Source organism: Elephantulus edwardii, unplaced genomic scaffold (assembly GCF_000299155.1).
Source record: "Elephantulus edwardii isolate Elephantulus edwardi_28Jun2011 unplaced genomic scaffold, EleEdw1.0 scaffold00511, whole genome shotgun sequence".
NCBI lineage: Eukaryota > Metazoa > Chordata > Mammalia > Macroscelidea > Macroscelididae > Elephantulus > Elephantulus edwardii.
Window position 1 is genome coordinate 335,954 of NW_006400261.1, and position 12,278 is coordinate 348,231.

General features: G+C 41.7%; 1 protein-coding gene and 1 pseudogene across 1 annotated transcript in view; one reads left to right on the forward strand and one right to left on the reverse strand.

The window, feature by feature from the left end:
• Positions 1-12,278, reverse strand: part of ZNRF2 (zinc and ring finger 2) — a gene marked incomplete at its 5' end in the record, with an annotated part of 107,474 nt that overhangs the window by 30,893 nt on the left and 64,303 nt on the right. The window contains one exon of the mRNA XM_006903119.1: positions 10,401-10,496. Coding sequence (XP_006903181.1) covers positions 10,401-10,496 — 96 coding nt within the window. The remainder of the gene's footprint in view (positions 1-10,400; positions 10,497-12,278) is intronic.
• LOC102847599 lies at positions 10,782-11,168 on the forward strand (annotated as a pseudogene).

Genomic DNA, 12,278 nt, shown 5'->3' on the forward strand with positions numbered 1-12,278 from the left:
TGATTACCATACCACAGATGTGCAAAACCAGAAACAATGAAAATGGGAGGGGATGTGATGGGGAAGTCAAAGGGGCCCTGGTGGTTTAAGTGTTGGTGTTTTGGGTGACTAAACCAGCAACTGCTTCTTAGGAGAAAGATGGGCAGAATCCACCTTTAAATACTCATAAGCCTCTGAAATCTGACGGAAGAGTCATTATGAGTGGGAACTAACTTGACAACACAGTGGATTTAAGTTTTGTTTTATTAAAAAGAATAATCAAAGGCTATCACACAGTATTTCAAACAACATCTAATATCTACTATTGTTATGCGACTCACAGCCCCAAACCCTGCTCTATCTTGTGCCAATCTTATTGTCTCTGATACACCTACCCCCATTACCCCAGTCATTGAATTGACCCATCTTATCGAGGATCTTCCTCTCCTGTGCTGTCCCTCCCCCCTTCCAAGCAAGATGTCTCTCCAAGTACTGATCCCACATCGCAATATGTCCAAAATATGTCAGAAGAAGCTTCAGAATCCTTGCCTCCAAGGAGCAGCCTGGCTTCACCCTCTTCAGGACGAACTTGTTTGTTCTCCTGGCAGTCCATGGTATATTCAATACACTTCTCCAACAGCACAGTTCAAAGGCATCAATTCTCCTATCATCCCCTAGTCACTGTCCAGCTTTCCGATGCACAGCAAATAGTAAACACATTTATGATGTGCTACCATCAAAGATCAACCCTGAAGCCTATCTGTCCTGATGTTAAATAAAATACCACAGTATCTCAGTGCTCAGTGTGAATTAATTGCCTCTTTATCTGCATACAGGTTAGGAATGATCTTTATGTTCCTCCAATGCAGGAATTCTTGTCTCAGGAATTATAGAAGACTCATTTTTCTTCAAATATTATTAAAAACCTCAAACTTACCACTGTCAACTTAGAGCGATCCTCCATTGAGTTTCTGAGGCTGTAAACTGCAATGGTAGACTACACATCTTTCTCCCCAGGAATCACTAGTGAATTTGAACCTCGAGAGACATTTTGGAGCAGCACAACTCACTACAGACTACACCTCCAGCAATTTCTCCTCAGATACTGCCTTGCTCCAATTTCGTATAGTATATAATAAGTAATAGTAATTTATAATAGATATGGACCTCTTTGTACAGATTCCATGCCTTGTTCCTCACTCCTCTATTTCCCAATCAATGTCTTTTCTCTTTTCTGCTACACTTTCATTCATTTTCCCTTCAAGTACTGATACATTATACAGCTAGTGTATGAAAGTTCAACTTGACTCTCTTTCAAATGTACCTTTTTAGTCATGATAATATTTTCTTTTTGGTTTGGTTTTTTGGTTTGTTTTGTTTTGTTTTATTTATATTTATTATTATTTTCAGTGAAAATTTACAGACTTTGGATTTCCATTCATACATTGTTGCACTCTTCCCCCCTCCCCACCCTCCTCCCACCCCAGTACACTACCCTCTTGGAAAAGTAAAAGAAAAATTCTTTCCTTGTCTTACTATCCCTCCTCCTAGGTCTACTCCACTACGCAGCCTTCGATCTGGACTCCTGTCATGACAAAAAATACCTAATCACATATCCCTTTTAAACAGTTTTCTCCCTAATCTATTGCAGTGCAGTATACATTATTGAACCTATCTTTCTCCGTTTCCCCCTCAACTCCGATGTCAGTCCTGTTTTACAACAGTGGCACCATGCAGTATTTATCCTTTTGTGACTGAGATACTTCACTCAGCATAATGTTCCTCAAAGGTCACCCATTTTGAATAATATTGCATGAGTTCCTTGTTTTTCAATGCAGTGTAATACTCCATTGTGTGAATATACCACAGCTTTTCTATCCATTCATTTGTTGATGAGTACTTAGGTTGTTTCCAACTCCTTGCTATTGTGAACAAAGCTGCAATAAACATGGGTGTGCATATATCTGCTTGGATGTCAGTTATGGTCTCTTTGGGGTATATTCCCAGTAGTGGAATTGCTGGGTCACATGGTATCTATTTGCAACTTTTTGAGAAAGCACCATACCGCCATCCACAGTGGTTGCACCAGTCATGGTAATATTTTCCAATTCTATTTTGCATTTATACTTTTAACAATTAGAAAAGAAATGTTTATAGTCATCATTAGTTATGCTGATGGCAATTCTAATCATATTCATTGACTCTCATTCTTTGTGAATTTAAAATTTTTGATCGTGAGTTTAAACTTTAGTAGTTGCTGACTGCCACTGAGTCAAGCACGACTCATAGCACCCCTCTGAACAAAAGACCTGAAACATTTCTGTAATTATAGTTTCCCAAAGTTCATAGAGTTTCCTGAGCATGTTGTTTACGAAGTGGATGCCACGTAGAGATTATAGTTTTCCACAGGAATATCAGGTGGGTATTAGAACAGTTCTGCTTTTGTTTCTGTCATGCACTCCAGGCATATAATCTGCTTTGAAATGTCAGTAATATAGTAAAAGTGACTTAAACAGTCTCTACTGCCTTTAGTAGGTGGTGTTGTATCCTGCTGAGTCAGAACCAACTCACAGTGGAATGTCCAGTAGGTTTTCAGAGGCAGTTAATCGCATGGGAGGAGACTGTCCATCCTTCTCCTGTGGAGCAGCTGGTAGATTCAAACCAGGTCTGTTCTGGAAAGAATGAAACTAGGTTGCTCCTCAGAGACAAAGATTTTGAAATTACATCTCGAATACTTTAGGTACGTTGCTAGGAAGAACCAGTCTTTGAAGAAGGGCATCACATATAGAAGGGGAGATAGGGCAGGAGAGAAAGACCTTGGATGAGATGGACTGACACGGTGACTGTGGCAATGGAGGCAGGTGTGTCAAACAGTGAGAATGGCTCAGGATAAAGCAGGGTTTAGAGGTATTCATAGGGTTTCTGTGAGTTGACAGCACATAGTAACTGCCTTTTAAGTTCACTGTCCAATATAACATTTCACCTGCTGTATAAAAATAAGTTTCACTTTAAAGCTCTAACCTCTAACATAATTTCTGCCACCTAAAACTACAATTAAGGACCTACATTTAAATTAAAATTCAACCACAAAACCACCAACACAAATAAAAACAGAGATGTCAAATCAGATAACAGAAATCTTGCACTAAAGGCAAAGTCCACACATGACCCCTCAGGCAATGGCAATCAGTTGCCATCCACTCAATTATGACTCCTGGCAACCCATGCACATCTGCGCAGAACTGTACAAAGACTGTTTTCAGTGGCTGATTTTTCCAGAAGTTGCCTGTAGATCCGAATGTCCAATTAGCAAATGAGCACAGTTGCTGGTACTAGGCAGCCTGTATTAGACACACCCAGGAAGTGGTTTTCGTTGTCCTTGCTATGTGCTGTCTAGTCACTTGCAACTCATAGCAAGCCCCTATGTACACTAGCCCTAAACCCTGCTCTATCCTGTGCCAACCTTATTGTTTCTTACACACCTACCTCTATTACCCCTGTCACTGAATCAATCCATCTTATTGAGTCTTCCTCTCCTGCGCTGTCCCTCCACACCCCCAAGCATGACATTCCTCTCCAAGAACTGGTCTCTCCTTGCAACATGTCCAAAGTATGTCAGACGAAGCCTCAGAATATTTGCCTCCAAGGAGCAGCCTGGTTTAACCCTCTCCAGGATGAACCTGTTTGTTCTCCTAGCAGTCCATGGTATATTCAATGCTCTTCTCCAGCACCACAGCTCCAAGGCATCAATTCTCCTTCTATCATCCCTAGCCATTGCTGTTTTCTGATGTACAGCAAGTAAGTGCAAAGACTATGGCCTCAGACACACTTTGGGTTCCAGACTGATATCGCTGCTCTTCAGTACTTTGGAGAGCTCTCTGACAGCAGACTTTCCCATTGCAGTAAGTCTTTTAATTTCCTGGCTGCTGGAACCAAGAGTGCTGACTGTGGAGCCAAGCAAACTGAAGCTGTTAACAATCTCAATCTCTTCACCATCTATTATGATGCTGCCAATCAGACCAGTGGTGAGAATCTTTGTTTTCTTGATGTTGAGCTTCAATCCACATTGAGGCTGCAGTCCTTGACCTTCTGCAGTAAGCACATCAGGTCCTCCTCAGTTTCAGCAAACAGGGTTGTGTCATCTGCATAATGTAGATTATTGATGAGTCTTCCTCCAATCCTGATGCCACATTTCTCCTCATAGAACCCAGCCTCCCAGATAATTCGTTCTGCATATGGATTGAAAAGGTATGGAAGTGGTAATTATTTTTAGTTTATCTGCTTGGTCACTGGCAAGTGAATTATTTTTTAAACTCAATCATGAGATACATTAATTCTAGAACATATCTTAAATTCAGAAATACTAAAATTTGAAGAAAAATATTATAATGGAAGAAAATACTTAACACAGAAAGCAAGTTTTTAATTTAAATAGGAACCATACCACCTAGCAAATCAGACAATCACCAAGAGGAGAGGGATAGTCCCTTTATTACTAATGTCCTTTCCTTACTGGAGACAATTATTCTGGTTAGCTTTTTGTCTGAAAACCTTTTTTAACATTAAGAAAAAGGGAATGAAGAGGACCTAAGCCCATAAAAATCTCCATTTAGGTTCACAGGTTATATAACAAGTGTCCAGGTTCATAAACCAGAAAATGAGAAGCAAATACAGGAGACAAAGTTTATGAAAGAGGTAGCCCCTTGCCTAAGAGCCATCTATATAAATGAATACTCAAAGGGCCACTGTATTAAGGATTTGTTCAAAATTGCCTTTTTTATTGTATTTGCCATGTGGATGGGCAGGAATTATGTGAACAAGGCTCTGGCCACCCTACTTGGACTTCTTATGGACCAGCTGCTTAATCCTGAGTGTTCACCTAGCCAACCAATTTTCTTGATGCACCAGGACACGGGCTCACTTGAACAGTGTTTCAGATATGTCACACATTTCTTAAAAAGAAGAAAGTTGTAGGCTACTCTGTAAACTATATCAATATCCAAAATATCATTTCTGTGAGAACATTTCTGAAACTCCAAATCACCAGCTTCCATACACTTTTTGGAGTTTGCCTGTACATATATTTAGGCTGCAAAAAAGTCCAACTATTCTTGCTAGAATATCCTGTGAGGAGCTCAGGTTGAGAAAAGATTCCATTTCAGATTCCTTGACTAACTTTGTTCAAAACTGTAATATCCTTAGAAGCCTTGTTCAGGCATTAAAGAAAATCAGTGTTAAGTGAAAATTAAATCACTTCCTTACCTGCACCTTTAGCAGCCAACCTGTATACACAGCTTAACGGTGCCCAAGTGGAAATGGCCGAAGATGACACTCAGCTAGCCAGTGTGCGGCAGCTTCCAGCTCTCCCTGGTTCACAGCACTCATCTGCTTCCTGAACTCTGCTCTCCCTTGGTGTTCCCACCACCTCCTCCCTCCACCTCATCTCTTGGCCTATGCACCTGTGGGAAGGAGGACTCTTTTTCCTAGAACCCCTTCTCAAGTAGCCTGACAGCCCAGACCATCTACCTGTCCCTCCCTGCCCTCAATGCAACCAGTTCGTTTCCTGCACTCCTGGGTCAACCCCACCTACTCAAGCCCCTACAGTCTGATAAGGTTGGCCCACCATACTACCTTGAGTTTCTCTAGGCAGGCAAGGGCCTTTATGCAAGACCATCGCCTTTTGCTGAGGTATCCACTACTCTCCCAAAACCAAATCTCCTGCTTCCATGAACACAGAAACTCCTCAGGTTTCCAGGAGTCTTAAACTTTCACAGTTGCTCTAGCTACAGCAGCAACTCTATGAGTTCCTCCTCCTTTGAGATAGTTAATCTCCATTTTCTAAAGCTGACTGTGGGGACAAGGCCCAGTTCCTTCTTCTCTGGTATCATAGGCCAGCCTGTGGAGCCTATCTGAGGTGGTGGGCATTTACGGCCCCATAGTACCTGAGACTAGGTTCATGGTTGTGGGCACTGCACTCCTGCACTTCTAGTCCTAGTCCACCCTTCTCCTCTATACCACAGTTCTGCCTATTGATCTGCCATGGGTCCAGCTGGGAAGCTCAACCCACAAGGCTAAGTCCACTGAGCTCCCTTGTATACTCTGCTGGAAGCCCATACATAGTTGGTTTGAGTTAGCTCATATACACTCGTGCCCCCTGAGGCAACATGGATCCATCTACCCCCTCACAACACCACTTGCTTGGTTCTTTCAATCTGGTCTCCCCAGAAGTGTGAGTCTGGAACCCTCTGGAGCCTCCTTCTACCATCTGAGTAATAGTCAACATCTGACACCAGATAGATTTTTACTACTGCTATAAATCTCTCATAAACAATTATGAGAGAGTTGTTTAGTGAGGAATAAGCGTTGTTTTGTTTTTTGTTTTTTTTTTACAAAGAGATAGGTGTAAAATAAGAAGATTGTGTGCAAACACAGAATATGGTCAAAGGAAGTATTTCTGCTTTTAAAATTCAAAGCCAGAGGCTCAAGGATCAAGGATACTTATTTTCAAGATATGAACATTAGGCATAATCAATTAAAGAAGGTAATGATAATGGTGCAAATATAGAAGACAAGTGCAAGCACTTTTAGCTTTAAATTTTAAATATGAATGTGAACCTTTTTATTTCTTGGGTAACAAAATTCTACTTAGATTACAGAAAATAGTTTAATTCTAAAATCTCATTAATTTATTAAAGTGTTACATTTACTATGTTTTCAAACTTAGTATCATTAATCAATGAATTAGTGTCTATCAGTAGGCTGTAATCTTTTCTTTTTTATCAGTAAAGATCTCATGCTGGGATAGGTGGAGGGTCAGAGACAGAGGAAAACCCGGCAGCAAGATGGACTAATACAATGACCATGAAAATGGCAAAACATGAGGATAGTGCAGGACTGGCTAAGGTACTGATCTGGTACTCACAGGGACTGAGGCAACATGAGTCACAGTCGACCTAACTAAACCTAATTATAGCAGCTCCTCACCAGTATCTGGCATAAGATGCTTTAAAGATACTTGGTGAATGAAACAGAATCTTTCCACTAGCTTCATTGTGACCTGGTACTTCCTCTAATTCATTCTATTTCAAACCCAATTTTACATCTGAGAAATAAGGAATTTTAAAAAGCTTTCACTTTTTCTTTATTACAGACAGGAAAACTACTTGTATAAGTCTCCGCTAACCCCATTCCAAAGATTGGCAAGATGTAAAATCTCTCCAAGGATCTTGATTATCTACATTTTTGTCAGGCGTTAATGGCACAGCCAAGTAGTTCCAGGGTTTACAGGCTTTTTTATTTTTGGAAAGGAAACAAGAGAAGGATATGCAGGAAGAGGTTTTAGTCTCTCTTCCTGAGTGTCTTTCTTGCCCTCTCATTATTTAATGTATATACGGATTTTTTTTTCTCGTCATCTCCACCTTTAGGGAGGGAGCACTAGTAGCCAAGAGCGGCAAAGAAGCTATGCTGTAATTCTGAAGGCATGTGGTTCGATTCCACCAGATGCTCCACAGGAGAAGGATGGGCAATCTACTTTCCTGTAACTAACTGCCTCTGAAAATTTGCTGGAAGGTCAGCTATGGGTCGGTTCCAACTCTACAGTACACAACAGCAACTTTTAGAGAGCTCCAGTGTCCTAGTGGCAAGAAGCTGCACTACAACCTTGAAGGCATGCACTTTGAAGCCTCCAGCTGCTTCGTGGGAGAAGGATGGGCAATCTCCTCCCTTGCAATTAACTGGCTCTGAAAATCCACCAGAGGGTCAGCTATGAGTCAATTCTGACTCTATGGTACACATAAACCACAACCACCTCCACCTTTAAACTTCATCATATATACTTTGGACATGTTTTCAGGAGGGGACAGTCTTCAGAAAAAGATATCATGCTAGAAAAGATACAGTGCCAGAAGGACAAATTCTCAACCAGACAGACTGCAACAGCGACAGCGGCGATGGGCCTGAACCTATCAGAGATAGTTAGGATGGCTTAGGATAAGGCATCTGTTGTTCACAGGGTTGCTATGAGTTGCAGTTGACTTGATGGCACTTAACAACACTCTTAAACATGCACCTTTTATTTCTACAGACTTGTAAACAAAAAGAAAAAGCTGCTATTTCCACGAGGTAAGCTTTTGAAAATGGTCATTACAAAAATTACTTTTCATGTATACCTGACCTAAAACGAGTCCATTTCAGTGCAGCATTTCTCAGGGTATGGTCCAAGTTATCTTCTGAAGTTAAAAAAAAAAAAAAGAAAAGAAAGAAAGGAAAAAAATGGGAATCTGAAATGATATTATTGTTGTTGTTGTTATGTGCCGTCGAGTCGCTTGCGACTCATAGCAACCCTATGTACAACAGCCCTAAACTCCGCTCTGTCCTGTGCCAATCGCACTGTCTCTGACACTCCCATACCAATTATCCCAGTCACTGAATCAATCCACCTCACAGAGGGACTTCCTCTCCTGTGCTGTTCCTCCACCCTCCCAAGCATGATGTCCTTCTCCAAGGACCGGTCTCTCCTCACAACATGTCCAAAGTATGTTAGACAGAGGCTCAGAATCCTTGCCTCCAAGGAGCCACCCGGTTTAACCCTCTCCAGGACAAATCTGTTTGTTTTCCTAGCAGTCCATGGTATTCTCAATACCCTTCCCCAGCACCACAGCTCAAAGGCATCAATTCTCCTTCTATCCTCCTTGGTCACTGTCCAACTCTCTGATGCATAACAAGTGATTGTGAAGACCATGGCCTGTATCAGATGCACCTTAGTCTCCAGAGAGACACCACCGCTCTTCAGTACTTTGGAGAGGTCCCTAACAGCAGACTTTCCCATGGCAGTGCGCCTTTTAATTTCCTGACTGTTGGTGTCAAGACTGTTGACTGTGGAGCCAAGCAAACTAAAGCTGTGTACAATCTCAATCTCTTCACCATCCATCCTGATGCTGCCAATTGGTCCAGTGGTGAGAATCTTTGTCTTCTTGACATTGAGCCTCAATCCATATTGTAGGCTGCAGTCTTTGACACTCTGCAGCAGGCGCTTCAGGTCCTCTTCAGTTTCAGCAAGCAGGGCTGTGTCATCCACATAACGCAGATTGTTGATAAATCGCCCACCAATCTTGACCCCACATTTCTCCTCATAGAGCTCAGCCTCCCGGATAATCTGTTCTGCATATAGGTTGAAAAGGTATGGAGATAGGATGCATCCCTGGCGTACGCCCTTCCCAATTTTGAACCATGCAGTGTTCTCTTGCTCTGTTCTGACGACTGCCTCCTGGTCCAAGTATAAGTTTCGCATTAGAACGATCAAGTGTTCTGGGATTCCCATTCTTCTCAGAGTCAGCCATAGTTTGTTATGATCTACACAGTCAAATGCCTTTGCATAGTCAATGAAACACAAATAGACATTCCTCTGGTATTCCCTGCTTTCAGCCAAGATCCATCTAACATCAGCTACAATATCCCTAGTACCACGACCCCTTCTAAATCCAGCCTGGACTTCTGGTAGTTCTCTGTTGATGTGCTGTTCCAGTCGTTTTTGGATAATCTTCAGTATTTTATTATTACAAAGTAAAATTATTTTCCTAATAACCCATGATCAGATCATTTTTTGCTCCCATTCTTTCACATATAAAATAATGTTTTCCAAAAGACACATCACATCTGAAAAGACAAGAGACCTGAACACAGCAAGAGATGTGGGAATTCTTTTCTCTACTAAGCAAGAGTGTCGATGAAGGAGAGGAAGACCCTTAACCAGGTGGACTGACGTGGTGGCTGCTGCAATGGGCTCTTGTGTGTCACGAAGTGTGAGGATGGAGCAGGACAAAACAGGGTTCAGATGTGTTGTTAATAGGGTCGCTATGAGTCGTACTTGACAGCATCTAATAACAAAACTAAGCCAGATATTGAAGAGTTTATTTAAAAAATGCAAAAAAAGTCTCATTTTATCAATATTTTTGAGAAAATACAGGTCTTTTGTTTCCATTTTAAATTATGTCAACCTATAGATTAGAAGCTCTATGGATTGACAGAGTGACTGTAACATGGTGGAGGCTGTGAAGGCAGGATAGGGCCAGGTCTAATGTTCACAGGGTCATTACAAGCCGGAGTCAACTCACGGGCACCTTGCAACAACAACAGAATGGGCTAACTACTATGTTTAAATGAATTAATAAATAAAATTCCTAATTTTTCCTTAGTCTTTAACATTTTAACACAATAAATATTGCTATATAAAACTTACATACATAAAGCTCTTACAAGTTTTCCTTTTAAATTGTAGAGACCAAAAAAAAATGAGAACCACTGCTTTAACAACAGAGAGATCTTTCATCCCTTTTTAATTTTATTTGAAACATGAAATTTATAGATTTATAGGAATATAAGTACTTCTGATTAAAAATATTATTCTAAAGCAGTGCACTTACCATTATAAGTTATTCTTGGCTTTGTTAAACACATCACAAGATGCAAGTCCATTTCATCTGAGGGTACAAATTTTGAGCATACAGGGCACTTAAATCCTAAAAAAGCAAAAAAAAAAAATTCAAAAGTTACGCAGATATAGTGAATATATAATTATTTTTTTAAAACGTGCAAGAGCAAAAGCATTTTCATTCCAAGTATACTTAAAGTGATATATTACACTTATGTATAACTTAAGTTGTTAAAAGAGCTTATAATTATATCTTGTTAATACCAGGTTATAAATACAATTTTAAAATTGCGAACAAGATTTTTCAGTTCGTCGGTGAGACTTTCTAGCGGCGCCATCTGCGGAGGAACTGTGAGGCTGCGGAACCGGAGCCATGACTGAGGCCGATGTAAATCCGAAAGCCTATCCCCTGGTGGATGCCCACCTTACCAAGAAGCTGTTGGACCTTGTCCAGCAGTCCTGTAACTACAAACAGCTTCGGAAAGGAGCCAACGAGGCCACCAAAACCCTGAACAGAGGCATCTCCGAATTTATCGTGATGGCTGCGGACACTGAGCCACTGGAGATCATCCTGCACCTCCCTCTGCTGTGTGAAGACAAGAACGTTCCCTATGTGTTTGTGCGCTCCAAGCAGGCCCTGGGGCGGGCCTGTGGCATGTCCGGGCCTGTCATCGCCTGCTCTGTCACCATCAAGGAGGGCTCACAGCTGAAGCAGCAGATCCAGTCCATTCAGCAGTCCATTGAGAGGCTGCTAGTCTAAGCCGTGGCTGCTCTCCCTGTGGACTCCTCCCCGGGGTTATGTATCATAGACAGTGTGTGTTAGCTCCTAGTGTTTTCTGCTACTTCCTAATTGCTGTAAGATATTGTACCCTAGATGGTTTCTGGATTTTTATATTACTTTATTCTCAGTCTTATTCTGTTTTTACCATCTTTTTATACTTCCTTTTGACAGTGAGCTAATACCCAGTGTGGGTGCCATATTAAAAGGCAGGAATGGGCCAAGGAAAACCTGGCACAAAGATGGGCTCCAGCTTCTTGCTGCCACCTTCTTTTTAACCTGACTGCAAGTGTGTAACAGGGCGTGAGTGAGGCACCACCATGCACCTGTGCCTGGCATGTGGCACCATTCCATAAATGTTACAAGATCAAGGGCTTTCACTTCGAGTCATTTGGGAGGGTGCTTGTGCCTAGTGGAGGTCACTGGGCCCCTTTCCAGGCATCAGTTACTAGTACACCCTTGTTTTCTTTGATAATGTTCTCCCCCTGCCCTCTGCCCAGCGTCTGATGGGGAACAGGGCAACAGCATACCAAAGAGATGCTGCAGGGGTTTGGGCATCCTGGGCGAAGACCTGGGCCAGCCAGCGCTGGCCTTGGAGGAGTCAGGAGTGGAAAGAGGGTCAGCTGGTTTTGGAGTGGATTCCAGGAAGGGCCTGGAGCCTGCCGCAGGTGGTCACATCAAGGAGACCTCTCTGGTGACTGGAGACTTGTTAGTGGACACTTGTTCAGTACTGGGAGCCCTTACACTCACTGCCTGCCACGGCATGCGTCAGGTCCATCCTCTCACATCAGCAGTGATGCTGATGTGCCGTTCACTAATGTGAGCACTCTAATAAAGGAACAGATTCATATTCTGATTGAAAAAAAATTGCAGAACAAGTTTAAGTTAGATAGAAGTGGTCTATTTTCTAAGTCCTAACCCTTGCTTTAAATCATTGGTCCAATTATTCTCTTATTTCTAATGTTTTCCATTAGTTATACTTGGAATTTTGTATTGATTTCAGATTCTGACCCTCCTGTTAAGGTATCTTTCCCAGCTCTGTATAGTATATTTTGAGCCAGAAACTATTTCACATCACCAACCTTTTTTTTT